At 36.4% G+C, this 17,358-nt stretch overlaps 1 protein-coding gene across 1 annotated transcript; it reads right to left on the reverse strand.

Moving 5' to 3' along the window:
- Nucleotides 1-1,327: 1,327 nt before the first annotated feature.
- On the reverse strand, nucleotides 1,328-14,540 carry LOC128686164 (endoplasmic reticulum-Golgi intermediate compartment protein 3; the record flags this gene model as incomplete). Its single annotated transcript, XM_053772918.2, is given in 6 exon segments — nucleotides 1,328-1,867; nucleotides 3,356-3,450; nucleotides 3,863-4,098; nucleotides 8,542-8,599; nucleotides 10,193-10,358; nucleotides 14,429-14,540. Coding segments are annotated over 6 exon segments (803 nt in total), but the record flags the coding sequence as incomplete, so codon positions are not given.
- Between the last annotated feature and the right edge of the window lie 2,818 nt (nucleotides 14,541-17,358).

Here is a 17,358-nt window from a genome sequence, read left to right on the forward strand (position 1 = left end):
ATGTTAAGGTAAGAAGTTTTGATTGAGTCAGTATATTTAAAACGTTGGTGTGAGAAATGAAAAAGATGAAAGCCTTTTCTGGATATGTAAAGGGAGTACAAATATCATGTATTTGCTACATTTTTAAAAGTAATTAATATGCAAAACATCCTCATACAAGACTGAGACTGCCTTGTTTTACTTACTTCACCTAAACTAATCTCTTCATGCACATTTAATTCCCTCTTTTTTCTTTCCCTCCCTGTTCTTATCTTAACATAATATTATTACCTTACCCCTTCCAATACTTTGTAAAATAGTTACCTTACTTGCTTTAATAACTTTTAATTACATCAATATTTTTCACACTCTTCAAAGGAGGTGATATAATGATGGTCTTCTGATCCAAGGAAATAGAGCTACCATCCCTTTCCTTGGATCAAACCTGATTACCTCCCATTCTCCAAACACTGCATAATCCTTACAGGACTAATACTTGTCTATGAATATAACAAAACAGTAATGTAATGTGTATTTCACCTGCCAGGCAGGTGCTGAGTGTTTTATATTGTTAGAACTATGCCAGAGTTGTTCCAATTTAGTAAATTTCTTGTGATAGTGATGGGACTATGTTATTAAGTTCAATGTATTCAAATGCTAGTAGCCTGAGTATATGATAGAAACCTTCCTGCTCTCAATTTAAGAAACTACATAATCATTTAAAAGACACTGGTAAAAAATCAGTAACACAGTCATTAAAATTACTGATAATGGATTAGATAATATTAAACAGTTATGCAGGTTTTTTTTAATCAATGAAGTCATAAGATGTAGAAAATAAGATTAAGGGTGGACAGCCCCAGCCATTATAAAAATTTCAAGGGTAAGTTGTTCTAATGCTTAAATATGAATGCAAGATGCTAGCATCATAAGCAGAAATAATTGAGACTTGGAGCAGTAGAAATTAACACTGCATAACACTAGCAATGTTAAGTGGAGAGATTAAGAAGTGTAAAGATGTTATGGAAATATATGAATTGCAAAGGCTTGTGATTCATAAGACTGAGGTTGTGTTATGATTATGAGTGTTTATGAAAGTGTGAGCTGTGATACTGGATGTGAAAAAAAGTGATATGGTTGTGAACTAGACATAAATCACACAAACAAAGCTGAACAACAGTAGATGGTTTGGAGGAAGGAATGACTTTTTCTTTGTAACACCTCACATGGAAGTACCTTACACCTAGCTGAAGAAGTCAGAGAGATACTGGGGTACATAAATTGCTAGTATTTTAGTAATAGTTATCTTTGATGCACTTGAAAGTGGAAGGTAGTGTGAAAGGATAGATGTCACTTTGAATATATTTAACACTCTTTTCCTACAATATTTTCCTATCTTCTCCGGGCAAATGTTTCCTCGCCCCATGAAAGTAACATTAGCATTATCCTAAACAAATAAATATTTATCAGAAAATACTGTGCTCTTCACAGTACAGCTGAATTTTTGCAATTAAACATTTAAAATGTTTATTTCACCAAAAAGTTATTTAATGCAAAATGAGAAAAGAGTTTTTACATTACATAAAAATTAAAATACTATGTAACAAAAATTCAACAATTTAAGTTAGCAAGGTTCTGCTAAAATATAGATTACAAAAAAAAATTTATACATCAACATATATTGCAATTATTGATTGCAAGGTAATAAAAAATACTATGTATCTACATACAAAACCTAAAATATTTTTTGTTCTATGATGATTTTCCTATTTCAATTTTACGTTGGAGTGCACGTGGAGAATAATATATGATTGAATCAAGAATTCCTGCTACAGTGAAAACCCCACCAATGACTGCACAGACTCCAGTAAGAAAGTGACCCAAGGATCTGAAAAACAAAAAAAACAAAAAGGAATTAATATGTAATACCTGCATGATAAAACTTCGAACGTATTGTGAAAAAAATACAAGATTAATAGGTAATCTCAATGCCAAATGTCTCAATATTTCAATTCATATATTTTTCTTAAAATAAACAATAAAATAGATTAGCAAGAACACAGCTTATTTCAATGTATGAAAATCATAATTATACATTTATTCTTCTTTGGCCATTTCTTACTTAAGTAAGGAAATTCAAAAAGAAAACATTCATCAACACTCACTTTAGCTGCCTATCCGAAAGCTCTAATGCCGATCCACCAAACTACAACCTCCCACACTACAATCCTCCAAAACTCAAGTAAAACCAGCAATTTTCCCAGAGTTCCTTCATGGATATTACTGTGTGCACTCTAACAGGATATCAAATCCCACAGACAACACATCTCCACTCAAACAAGTAAAATGTGTTTACAAACATCTTCTGAATAACCAAGATTTTTTACTATCACCATTTCCCTTCAACTGTTAGTAAATTTTCTCTATACAGTATATTCTCAGGAATATAATCCCTCAACAGATACTATTTCCAGTTTCCACTTCCCCACAGTTCATGGATTTAGCTACAGTAGAAGATACATGGTTTTGTTAACAAAGTTATTATTGTTGCATGCAATTTATTTCTATGTCACTAAGAGCTTTGAAGATATACATACAATGTGAGATTAAATGATTAAAGAAATCCTTGATGCTATGAGAGAATCAGAGAACCAAGGTAATGTACAGATAACTATGAAACTGCTGGGAGAGACTGATTAGTGCAAGTGTACAGAGGAGGATGACAAAGTTGATCAAATGTATCAGAAATCTTCCCTAGGAGGATAGACTGAGGGCCCTGAATCTGCACTCTCTAGCAAGGTGTAGAATTAGGGGGGATATGACTAAGGTGTATAAATGGAAAACAGGAATAAATAAAGGGGATGTAAATAGTGTGCTGAAAATTTCCAGCCAAGACAGGACTCGCAGCAATGGTTTCAAGTTGGAAAAATTCAGAATCAGGAAGGATACAGGAAAGCACTGGTTTGGTAATAGAGTTGTGGATGAGTGGAACAAACTCCTGAGTACCATCATAGAAATGAAAACGCTGTGCAGTTTTAAAAATAGGTTAGATAAATACATGAGTGGGTGTCGGTGGGTGTGAGTTGGGGCTGACTAGCTTGTGCTACTAGGTCTGATGCCGTGCTCCTTAAGTGGAAGTGACCTGACTAGGTGGGTCATTGGTCTAAGCCAGGGGGGAGAGTGACATGGACCTGCTTCGCATGGGTCAGTAGGTCTGCTGCAGTGTTCCTTCTCTCTTATGTTCTTATATCAAGAAACACACCATGAAAGGGAGGATGAGTAATGATTAGACACCCTGCACACTGTCCCCTCTTGGGCATAATCATGGAAAAATGATGTTACTCAAAATCCTGCAAATATGTTAATGATCACTTACTTGTGCTTCTCTGTATACTTGACCATCATAGGTGATAGCTCATAGGTGAAGAAGACTCCTGGAAGGCCTGTTTCACCCATCCCCAACTGAATGTTCTATACAAAAAGAAGTTAAATTTAATGAATAAACACAAAATATTGAACTATTCTGTAATTCTTTTGGTGTAAAATAATACTGTAATATATAGTACTTATGTACTTGTTATATTCAATTTTGTTATTTATTTTTTTAGTTTGAATTTTTAAAGAATTTTTCACAACATACAGAAAAATAACAAATATCAAATGCAACTCATTTTCTTTCATGCTCAATAGAATAATTGTCTTTACATAGAGACTGCACCACTTATTAAGTGGTGTAAGTGGCAATTAGCACAAGCACAATACAAATGGTAGGGAGCGGTTTCTTGAAATACTAAACTGCTTGAGAATGCTGTCATATATGCTTAAATATGGATAAATACAAAGGCAAGTGATACTTAAAAGAAGCAACATTGCATGGTCTTACCTTCTGATGCTGAGTGACCGAAAACTGGTTAGTGGAAAGGGTTGAACCATCAACTTTTTCATATGTAGTAGGGACAATTTTAATGTAATAATTAATTGTTTTGGGTCCCTTCTCAGTCTTAAATTCAGTACCATCAATAGGATTTGTTTTTCCAGGGATGTTAACACCAAAGCTCAGGTGTCGGATGCGATGGGAGAGGTCAAAATCTGCTGTTCGGTACTGCTGCACATCGTGAACTGAAAAATTTGTTTACCTTTTTGAAACCAGCACATTCAAGTTGAATTTTCATTACCATTGAACCTACTTAGTGCCCTATTTATCTTTTTTGTACAATTTAATTTAAACATGCATAAACTTGCCTGTTTTATACAGTCATCACTTGAGTTAAGATGTTAATCTGTTCCAGAAGACATATCATACCTCCCAACTATTGTAACTGAAGCCCCAAAATATGTACATAATTTTATGGCAATTAGTTCCAAAACCCCAGAAGTGCAACTTTTATTGTACCCTGCACACACTCAGGCACTATCTCCCTTCATCTGCTTCTCTCTTATCTATTCTTTCTATCTCCATGATAATTTCTCTGCCTTTTTTCACTAGCTTAGATTCATCAGCCACTTTAATATTCTTTATTATTTCTATTTGTTTTGATAATAGCAGAGATTATTGTTTGTGGAAAGCCATACTCATGCACCAATACACAATTTCTTGCTTGATCTTCAGAGAAATGGCCTGTTTACTCCACACTTTAGGGAACATGATGCCTTGTTAACTCAAAAGATGGTGTAATTATAATGCAAATACAGTTTTGAGGGTAAAAATTCAGAATTAGTGCAAAAACACACATAATACCTTCAAACTGAAGAGTAAACAAACTGTAGTACTGTACCAACTCTGCTATTAGCAGAGATGCTACCATACAGTCAACCCCATTGCTGATTGGCTGCTAATCCACCCCTTACAAACCTCCACTCCTATTGGCTCAGTTGCTGTTGAAGAGGCAATCACTGGTTGGCTAAGGCTCATCCACAAAAGAACTGATGACTCTAATGGCTCAAATGGTGCCCAAGAGGCAAGCTACCACATCACTGACTGGCTGAAGGCCACCCATGCTCGCTGACCATAATAATAGTAAGGTGTTACTGCTTTAAGTTCAAACCTTTTGAACTCGAACAAGGAATATGTGAGTCTATGCACCCTGACGTGATGCCAAGAATAAGAATAACAACATTTATTATTACGTGGTACAACTATTACAGACCTAGCTGATATCACTGGCATACTACTGTACATAGAAAGCCCCTGGCTATGCAGAGCATTTCAGGCAACTTAGGTTACTCTTGTTCTCTGGGATGCACCATCGTACACATATCGTTATCTCCAATTTTTAATTGTAACTCACACCAAAATTCCTTGACAGGGGTAAATCATAACTACAAGTTTTTGTAACTCCAAGAATCACTGTACTTATTTATAAACTGATTCCTTTTATTTTTGCTTCATTTTTTACTTGAACTTTACTACAATTCATAGACGGTTTCCTGTCACAATTTTATAATCTGCACTGACCGCAGGTTTCCTATATCCTCCCCAAGGCCACAGAAGACGATGAGTGACACAAAATGACAAAAACAGTTTACCACAAGTCTACAGTACTTTAATTGCATGTGGTACAGTAGAAACGTGCTTCCTACCTCCCACTTTTTTGAGCCATCAGAGTAAAGTCCACATAAGTGTATTTCCTTCAATTTAAAAATTTGTTTTGTAGTACTGAATCATTTATTAGGCTATGAAGTAAGTCTCTGTTCTTTATTAATATTTTTTTTAGCCATTATCACTTTAATACTAATCTGAGGTATTATGTGTTTATTTTTATATTATACCCAGGGAAGTACTACTGTCCTGCAAAACGAGTGTAAAATGGAAACCTGTAATTGTTTTACACGATGGTAGGATTGCTGGTGTCTTTTTTTTTCTGTCTCAAACATGCAAGATATCAGGTGCGTCTTGCTACTTCTACTTACACTTAAGTCACACTACACATACATGCACAAGAATATGCATACACACCCCTTTGGGTTTTCTTCTATTTTCTTACTATTTCTTCTTTTTTTCCTCTTATCTCCATGGGGAAGTGGAATAGAATTCTTTCTCTGAAAGCCATGTGTGTCGTAAGAGGCAACTAAAATGCCAGGAGCAAAGGGCTAGTAACCCTTTCACCTGTATACATTACTAATTTTAAAGAGAGAAACTTTTGTTTTTCTTTTTAGGTCACCCTGCCTAGGTGGGATATGGCCAGTTTGTTGAAAAAAAAAATTAATTACAAATTTTTTTTTTTTTTTTTTTTTTTCAACAAGTCGGCCGTCTCCCACCGAGGCAGGGTGACCCAAAAAAGAAAGAAAATCCCCAAAAAGAAAATACTTTCATCATCATTCAACACTTTCACCACACTCGCACATTATCACTGTTTTTGCAGAGGTGCTCAGAATACAACAGTCTAGAAGCATAAACATATAAAGATACACAACATATCCCTCCAAACTGCCAATATCCCAAACCCCTCCTTTAAAGTGCAGGCATTGTACTTCCCATTTCCAGGACTCAAGTCCGACTATATGAAAATAACCGGTTTCCCTGAATCCCTTCACTAAATATTACCCTGCTCACACTCCAACAGATCGTCAGGTCCCAAGTACCATTCGTCTCCATTCACTCCTATCTAACACGCTCACGCACGCTTGCTGGAAGTCCAAGCCCCTTACCCACAAAACCTCCTTTACCCCCTCTCTCCAACCCTTTCGAGGACGACCCCTACCCCGCCTTCCTTCCCCTATAGATTTATATGCTTTCCATGTCATTCTACTGTGATCCATTCTCTCTAAATGACCAAACCACCTCAACAACCCCTCTTCTGCCCTCTGACTAATACTTTTATTAACTCCACACCTTCTCCTAATTTCCACACTCCGAATTTTCTGCATAATATTTACACCACACATTGCCCTTAAACAGGACATCTCCGCTGCCTCCAACCGTCTCCTCGCTGCTGCATTTACCACCCAAGCTTCACACCCATATAAGAGTGTTGGTACTACTATACTTTCATACATTCCCTTCTTTGCCTCCATAGATAACGTTTTTTGACTCCACATATACCTCAACGCACCACTCACCTTTTTTCCCTCATCAATTCTATGATTAACCTCATCCTTCATAAATCCATCCGCCGACACGTCAACTCCCAAGTATCTGAAAACATTCACTTCTTCCATACTCCTCCTCCCCAATTTGATATCCAATTTTTCTTTATCTAAATCATTTGACACCCTCATCACCTTACTCTTTTCTATGTTCACTTTCAACTTTCTACCTTTACACACATTCCCAAACTCATCCACTAACCTTTGCAATTTTTCTTTAGAATCTCCCATAAGCACAGTATCATCAGCAAAAAGTAACTGTGTCAATTCCCATTTTGAATTTGATTCCCCATAATTTAATCCCACCCCTCTCCCAAACACCCTAGCATTTACTTCCTTTACAACCCCATCTATAAATATATTAAACAACCATGGTGACATTACACATCCCTGTCTAAGACCTACTTTTACCGGGAAGTAGTCTCCCTCTCTTCTACACACCCTAACCTGAGCCTCACTATCCTCATAAAAACTCTTTACAGCATTTAATAACTTACCACCTATTCCATATACTTGCAACATCTGCCACATTGCTTCTCTATCCACTCTATCATATGCCTTTTCTAAATCCATAAATGCAATAAAAACTTCCCTATCTTTATCTAAATACTGTTCACATATATGCTTCAATGTAAACACCTGATCTACACATCCCCTACCCACTCTAAAACCTCCTTGCTCATCCGCAATCCTACATTCTGTCTTACCTCTAATTCTTTCAATTATAACCCTACCGTACACTTTTCCTGGTATACTCAGTAAGCTTATTCCTCTATAATTTTTACAGTCTCTTTTGTCCCCTTTCCCTTTATATAAAGGGACTATACATGCTCTCTGCCAATCCCTAGGTACCTTCCCCTCTTTCATACATTTATTAAACAAAAGTACCAACCACTCCAACACTATATCCCCCCCTGCTTTTAACATTTCTGTCATGATCCCATCAGTTCCAGCTGCTTTACCCCCTTTCATTTTACGTAATGCCTCACGTACCTCCCCCACACTTACATTCTGCTCTTCTTCACTCCTAAAAGATGGTATACCTCCCTGACCAGTGCATGAAATTACTGCCTCTGTTTCTTCCTTAACATTTAAAAGTTCCTCAAAATATTCTCGCCATCTACCCAATACCTCCATCTCCCCATCTACTAACTCCCCTACTCTGTTTTTAACTGACAAATCCATATTTTCCCTAGGCTTTCTTAACTTGTTTAACTCACTCCAAAATTTTTTCTTATTTTCATTAAAATTTCTTGACAGTGCCTCTCCCACTCTATCATCTGCTCTCCTTTTGCACTCTCTCACCACTCTCTTTACCTTTCTTTTACTCTCCATATACTCTGCTCTTCTTATAACACTTCTGCTTTGTAAAAACCTCTCATAAGCTACCTTTTTCTCTTTTATCACACCCTTTACTTCATCATTCCACCAATCACTCCTCTTACAAATACCTAACTTAAAAGATGAAAACCTTACTGTGTAAGTGATTATGCTGGAATGATTTTCCTGGAGCAAAGTGGAAATTACCACCAACCTGAAAAAAAAAAAAATACTATATTGAATTTAAGGACATACAGTAGGCACGTGTGCGCATGTTATATAGGGATCTCTAAAACAGTAGGCATCCTTTCCAATACACAATACCATGTACCCCAACCACACTACTTGAACTATTCCAAGAATTTAAACTTACTTAGTTAATATACCAAAAATGCACTCATATTACTGTACCTACAGTATTAAACTCCAATATAAACCCTTCTCTCAAACTTCTCCTTGAATGCTAAAACAGAACACACAGGTACGACACAAGGCACGAAACTCTCTTCAACATCCCTCGTGACTGTCTCACCCTACGCAAAAATGTAATGTATATAAAGGGCCCTAAGATCTGGATTTCATTGCCTGAACTAGCAAGAGGTCCCCTGTCTGCCAGTCAGTTTAGGGCTATAACTTAAAAATCACCTCATCTCCCAAACTTAACTATACCAACACAGTGCCCCGTGGCCTGGTTGCTAAAGCTCTCGCTTCACACGGCAAGGGTCTGCGTTCAATTCACAGCAAGGGTAGAAACATTGGGCATGTTTCTTTACACCGGTTGTCTATGTTCACCCATCAGTAAAATGGGTACCTAGGAGTTAGTCGACTGGTGTGGGTTGCATGCTGGGACAAGGACCTAATTTGCCCGAAATGCTTTGCATAACAAGGGGCTTTCTATATAGTAGTTTATCAGCTAGGCCTGTATACCATGTACATGTACTTGTAGCAAATAAAGTTATTATTATTATTATTATTATTATTATTATTATTATTATTATTACAGTATTATTATACTATGTCTGAAATCATATAACCAGTTTGAAACTACTCAAGTAATCCCACTTAAGAATATTAAATTACGCATTAATACACACTTAAAATTGTACTACTGTAAACTATACTAATTGTAATATTATTTTTTTTGTTTGCAACTCCTCTTACTATAAATTGTACTAATTAAAAAATTTTTGCCACCCCTCTTTTTGTATTAATGTGTAATTAAAATTCACCACTTCATAACCTGTGTCTAGTTTTAAGTAGTATGTAAGCATTGGGATTAGTCTGCCCCAAAATGCCCAGGCATGCTGGTGGCTTTCTTTGCGCTTAACAATATTTTACTACATGTAAAGCACAAATTGCATATTATGCAAAGAGAAGAAATAAATTTTGATTTTTTTCTTTTGAAGTGAGTGGAGACAAATGGTTTTTGGGACTTCATGAGCTGGTGAGTGTGAGAAGGGTAATAATTTGTGAAGGGAGTCAGGGAAAAATGTATATAATGATGAAACAGTTCAGTCCACCACGTGTTCAAGTGTGAGTAAAGCTGATTAAACCAACTATCAATAGAGAAGGGGAATAACCTACTTTATTCTCTTAATTTCTCCATTAATGACTTTTATGATACAGTACCAACATTTCAAGGTAAGGGTAATACACAACTGATATATCTATGCACTTATTATATTTTAAAAGAGTTTTGTGAGAGAATTTGACACAGCATGAGCTACAAATTCATAAATATTTAAACACCTCCTAATCTGATAGGCAAATGACAGGTCGTTAATACAATTCATAAAAGCTTCCTTACCCTATTTACTTCTAAATAGCCATATATTTGACATCCTTCTTCAGGAAGGTCTGTTGATTCTACAAGCTTGCCCTCTTTAACACACTGATTAATGTTTTTGAGGGGTGGTAAGGCCCAACCCTTAGTGCGGTATGCATCCTTGACATCTTCACAAGTGTTGCAGCATCTATAAATGTTAGAAAACATTACGTATGTACATATATTCACAATTAAGAAAAAAATCAGATCATAAGAGTGACAACATTATACAATATTGCATTTCTATTGCCCCTAAAACAAAAATAAGCACAGATGCTGAATATATACTTCAACAGATATTCTTAGGCATGACATCCTATTAGTCTTAGAAAAATATAAATCGACAACTTAAGAAGTTTAAACGATATCCGAAAATGAAAAGAATGCCAAAATGGGGTATGCCTATTTATGATAAAGGGCAGAGCAATTTTAGATTGCATTAGCAAGGTGGAAGTTTCAACAAAAAATAAAGTTTGTGAAGATGTAAACCTGAGACACAACAAATGAATGGTCTGTAAACTCTACTCCAATGTTGTACCTTCCCTTGAATGAAATTCCTATACCCAGACTTGTTCAGTTGAGTTCAGCATAGATAAATCAGCAATAACTGCTGCTATGGCCTGCCATATGGCTAAGAACTTCCAACCTTTACATGTACAGTAGCAACTTGACTTACGAGTGCCCCAACTTACAAGTTTTCCGAGTTACGAACTGTCGCTCGGTCAATTTTTTGCTTTGAGTTACAAGCCAAAATCTGAGTTATGAGTGAGTTTCAGATAAGCCACCACTAGTTGGCGCAGCGAACACCACACCATCTGCCCAGCATCCCGCATCTCATTCGTTCAGTGCACATGATTACCTCACCGTGGAAGCATCTCTCTTGTGTTGTGCTTGTGTTTTGTGAAGTTATTTTGCCAAATTTCTTTTTACTAACCATTGTGATATGCCTCAGAATTATAGATATGGCCTGGCAGGGTGTTACAATGAGGACCTTGACCTCTGCATGGAAGAAGCTGTGGCCTGAAGTTTTGTTCAAAAAGGACTTCAAAGGATTCGAACCCGAAGTGGCAGTGGTGGAGCCAAAAATCAGTGAAAGTGAAGTGAAAAAACTAAAATTCTAGCATTAAGAGTTTAGCAAATAAATTAAGCGATAGAGTTTATGATGAACAAAAGCGACCAAAAAACCATGAAACAAAACAAACTCCTCCAATCTCCTCTGTGTATCTTTTCCACCCTCCACCTCCACCAGCATCTTCTGTTAGACCAAATTTTCTGATCTCCAAGGTTAATACACTTTATAAAACCAGTTTATTTCTTTACATTCTCTTTTATTATGGTTTATGTTTTTATATAATATTTCTTATTTATAAACACATTTTTCTTATTTAACCCCTAAACGGTCCAAATAGATCGACGTTCAAATTCGTAGAGCTACAAAAGTAGATCTATTTAACCCTTAAACGGTCCAAATAGATCGACGTTCAAATTCGTAGAGCTACAAAAGTAGATCTATTTAACCCTTAAACGGTCCAAATAGATCGACGTTCAAATTCGTAGTGCTACAAAAGTACACAGATCTACTTTTTTTTACATATTTTCAAATATAACAAAAAAAAATGTAGATAAAAGTTTTTTTTACACGTTTTCACATGTAAAACAAAAAAAAAAATCTACATTTTTTTACATACTTTCAGATGTTGAAAAAACGTATATATACGTTTCGACCATTTAACCCTTTCAGGGTCCGTCCCGTAGACCTACGGCTTTACATTCAGGGTCCAAACCGTAGATCTACGTCATGAGCTCAGCTCACTCTGATAAACTGTGAGTGGTACATTTGGGCCTAGATATGAGAGAATACATGTATGTGGTATGTGTGCACCACATAAAACAAATCCTGCAGCACTCTGTGTATAATGAGAGAAAAAAACTGAGACCATGATTTTCGATTAAAACAGCGACTTTGCAGTGTTTTTTTGTATGTTTTTTTATAGTTGTATTAGCGATTTCTTGGTCTCATTTGATAGAATGGAAGACATATTACTGAAATAGAGATGATTTTGATTGGTTTTAGCACTGGAAATGGCTTGAAACTGAGCTCAAAGTAGCGGAAATGTTAAATTTTTGCCCATGTTCAGGAGTAAACAAACGACCTCACACGTCTAATACACGCCAGCTGGTGGGTCTAATATACATTCACAAATGTGGTGATGATATTTATACAATTATTACAATATTGCATAACAGTAAATCTTCTATTTTTTGGTGTGAATAAACATTCATTATGTGAATAAAAAATAAAAATGGAATTTATTTGTAAAGCCTCAAAACGTGACTAATGAACAGAGGAAATGTTAGTTTAGTGCCAGGAATACCTACATTGTTTATTCTGGACCTTATTTTGAAATTGGAATATTTTGAACTTTGTGTTAAATTGGCCAAATTACCAATTTCCGATCACTTTATTTTGTAGTTGAAACAGTTGACTTGGCGATTTCTTGTGCTCAGTCGATAGAATAGAAGTAATACTAGTGAAACAGATAAGAATTTGGTCAACTGGAATAATGTAATTGGCCTAAAATGGGAGTCAAAGTCGGCAAAATCGCTGATTCGTAAATATCGCTGACACGTCAGAATTCGCGAGAGCATAATTTCGTCAATTTTCCATCAAATTTCGTACTTTTTGTTTTATTACCTTCACAAAAAGATTCTCTACCATTTCATAAGAAAAAATAACAAATTTTTTTTTGAAAATTCTTGGACACTGGGGCACCACTTCAGATTTTGGCCTTGGACCCTGAAGGGGTTAAGGGTTAAAAACCTGTAACAAAAAAATTGGGGTGTTTTTTGGGGGGCTGGAACGGATTAATGGCATTTCAATTAATTTGAATGAGGAAAACTGATTCGATATATGAGCAAATTGAGTTACGAGCTCGGTCACCGAACGAATTAAACTCGTCAGTCAAGGTACCACTGTATTTAAACACACCTATTTTACAGCACCTCAGCAGTAGGGCCTGCACCACTGAATGCGACTTCTTATGATAAAGACCCTGGTCAGGTGATTTTTTCCCATGATGAAAACACCAGCAATAATAGGACTTGCATGTGTTGAGAAAGAAAGATATGTGGAAAGGGTAAGAACTGTCACAAAACGCATTAGATGGGAGCTGAGTTTTATTGAAGCACTAGCCTTGTTTGGTTATTCAGTGCTTTTTAACAAAAATCAGAGGCTAGCATTATTATTTATTTGCTGCCATTATTACTAATTTTCAGTTATTTTAATAAGGACACTAACAATACCAATTTGCTGCTATTGTGACTCATTACTACTATGTATATTACATAAGTTAACCTTTTCATAATATTGGTGTAACTTTCATGAAAACTGGTGCCTAATAAAAATTTGATGGTAGTGAGAGGCTCTTGATCTAAGGAATTGGACCTAAGCTGAGCCTTCCACATTGGATTGAACCAGAATGCCTCCCATTCCCACAAGCACTGAATGACCCTATGAGATTAGTGCTCTCCCACGAATGTAATAACAATAATCTAAACACTCGACCTTAAGGCCCAATGTGGGTTGGAAGGATGTAAAATATCTATGGCAAACAACCAACACTTGTGTGTAACTTGATGGTTTCAGGCTTACTGAGTGTACTATCAAGGCTTTTTCAAGTGTTATGAAAAAACACACGTTTCCAATCGCTTTTAGACAAAAATCCCTTTATGTAGGATAGCTTCATAAAAGGGTTTGCTGTACTGAGTATCATAGTCACAATACTCAATAACTAAAATAATTCTAATTCCATTAGTCCATGTAAACCATATCCAGAATTCATTTCAAATTATATGCTATAAGTTACTGCAAATTTTGATGAAAAATAAATTCTTTCAGTAACTTAGGATGAAAAAATGTGTTGTGGGGTTCCATTCAGGCATTCAGACTGCTCAAAGTCTGCTACCTGGATAAAAATGACCTGTGTTTTGGAGGACACAGAAAGCATTACAGGTAGGACAACAAAATAAAAACTGCAGGAAAATAAAAAGAAACAAACTAGAAGGCAGTATTAACGATAAGTAATTATAGCAGATAACTATATTGTCGAAGTATGAATGTAGGTCATGTGACAAGAAATGTGGCTGGCAAAAAGTGTGAAAAAAAAAAGTGTAAAAATGTCTGCCTGCATTACAACAAGAAAAACAAATCTGACTTACTGGTCTTTTTCTGACTCAGCTCCATAACAACTTCCACACTTAGGAGCTGCAGTTGTTGTTTCGGTTTTGTTAGCACCAGCATTCAATTCTTCTTCTGTCCCATGGCCAATTTCTGAAGAAAAATATATTTTTTAATTACTCCAGTAACAAATACCTATAAAGGTACACAAAATTTAGAATAATTAATAATGTTAAAGATAAGTGCTGAACTTGTGTAGAAGTAAAGGTGGAAATCAACAAAAAATTACATCAAGAACACTTAACTCTTTCACTGTCACAATCCCTGAAATTAAAAAGGTCACAATTTTTCAAAATGGTATACAATCTTTTTCAGAAGGTAAAGGAACCAATAATGTGAAATTTGATAGAAAACTTACAAATGGAATTACACAGGCATGAACTGAGATTTTGCTCACTTGGAGGGCTTTTTTAGGACAATTTCTCTATCCAAACTACTCAATTCCTAGCTATTACACTAGTATGCCTTCCTTTTTATTGACTGAGCACAAGAATCTGCCCATTTAACTATCATAACTACCATATACAGTGCACAGAAGTAGATGATTTGGAAAATATTACACAAAATTCAACAAATTCAAATTTAAAGACAGATTCCAAAATACATACTGTAGGCATTCTAGCCACTAAAACATTTTTTCTTCTGTTCACTAACTGTGTCCTCAGGCCTCTCCAATAAATTGTGGCGAAAATGTGTCCAAGAGAGGGATTCAATTCTGAAGGGTTTGGGGCTGACCCTGAGGACCCTACGCCTGTTGTGGAATCCACTGTATCTCTGGGCAAGTCCATGAGGTTGGAGGTTAGTGGTGAGGAAGTGGAAGAATTGGTGGAGGACCATAGGGAAGAGGTAACCACTGAAGAGCTGCAAGAGCTTCATTTGGAACAGCAACAGACCACAGCTCAGAAACTTGCTTCAGAAGAGGAGGAAGAGGGAGTGAAAGAGGTGCCTTATTCAGAGATTAAGAAGATTTGTGCAATGTGGACTAGGGTGCAAGCTTTTGCTGAGAAATATCACCCTGATCAAGCTGAAACAAACTACATCTGCAACAGGTTCAGTGACAGAACCTTGTCCCACTTCAGGGAAATCTTAAAGAGATGCCAGAAACAGAGCTCTCTGGACAGACATTTTGTGTGACAGGGGTCCAGTGACTCTCAAGCTGGTCCTAGTGGCATTAAAAGACAAAGAAGGGAAGTAACCCCAGAGAGGGCTTTGATACCTGAAGTCCTTATGAAGGGGGATTCCCCTTCCAAACATTAAACTTTCCTCCCTCTCTCCTCCTCCCTATCTTCCATAAGCCAACAACAGTCTTCAATAAAGGTATGTAATACTGATTTAACTGTTTAAATTTTATTTTATTTAGTTCTCATTGTTTTGTGTATGTAAAACTATAATTAATCTCTAAAAAATTTATTTTTTTGTGAATATTTTTGGGTCTGGAACGGATTAATTGTATTTACATTAATTCTTATGGGAATAATTATTTAGGTTATCGGCCATTTCGATTTTAGGCCGGCCTTCGGGAACGGATTACGGCTCATAACTGAGGGTCCACTGTATAACATTTTTTTTTAACACGTTGACCATCTCCCACCAAGGCAAGGTGACCCAAAAAAGAAAGAAAAACTCAAAAAGAGAGAAAAAACTTTCATCATCATTCAACACTTTTACCATCACTCATACATAATCGTTGTCTTTGCAGAAGTGCTCAGATATGACAGGTCTATCACTGAAATCCAGAAACATCCAACGCCTAAAAGTCGCTATCTTATCACAATCACAGGGTCAGAAGGTCACTGGTCTCACTGTGCACAGCATGGGGCAGGATTTTTATATTGTCTACATCCACTGGACAGACCCATTCTCTCATGTCTATGCCAAAATTTACTGATCACAGCATATTTCGAAGGCGCTATGTTTATTTAAGACATATCTCTACCTCGGTGGGAGACAGCCGACTTGTTGAAAAAAAAAAAATATCTACGTAATTCTAGGTAGTAGGTTAGTAGACAGCAACTGCCCAGGGAGGTACTACCGTCCTGCCAAGTGAGTGTAAAACGAAAGCCTGTAGTAATTGTTTTACATGATGGTAGAATTGCTGGTGTCCTTTTTTCTGTCTCATAAACATGCAAGATTTCAGGTACGTCTTGCTACTTCTACTTATACTTAGGTCACACTACACATACGTGTACAAGCATATATATACACACCCCTCTGGGTTTTCTTCTATTTTCTTACTAGTTCTTGTTCTTGTTTATTTCCTCTTACCTCCATGGGGAAGTGAAACAGAATTCTTCCTCCAAAAGCCATGCGTGTTGTCAGAGGCGACTAAAATGCCAGGAGCAAGGGGCTAGTAACCCCTTCTCCTGTATATATATTACTAAATGTAAAAAGAGAAACTTTCGTTTTTCTTTTCGGGCCACCCTGCCTTGGTGGGATACGGCCGGTTTGTTGAAAAAAAAAAATCTACATAACTGATTAAATCCAGGGGCTCGGACATCCAAAAGGTTTGTATGAGCATGTTAGATACATGTGAGTGGTTTTTATGATTTGGTGTGCTGTTGAAGTGTGAGCAAAGCAACATTTATGCAAGTGATTCAGGGAAATTGATTAGCTGGACTAGAGTTCTGTAGGTTGAAGGGTTAATTAAACTGTGATGTCAGTGCCTTTCTAGCAAGACAGTGAATGAATGACAGGGAAAGTATTTTCTTCTTTGTAAGGTCATCAGTGGGAGATGATTAGTGTTAAAAAAGAGTCTGTTAAATTAAACAAAAATTGTCCACTACAGTTACGATCGTGAAAATCTCGAAATTCAAATTTAATAGACAATCAACTTTAACGGACACTCCCCTCCCCCAATTAGTCCGTTAAATCTGAGGTTCGCTCTACTTTAAAATGTGGAATTCAAACTGTG

This window comes from Cherax quadricarinatus, chromosome 9, assembly GCF_038502225.1.
Source record: "Cherax quadricarinatus isolate ZL_2023a chromosome 9, ASM3850222v1, whole genome shotgun sequence".
Classification (NCBI taxonomy): Eukaryota; Metazoa; Arthropoda; class Malacostraca; order Decapoda; family Parastacidae; genus Cherax; species Cherax quadricarinatus.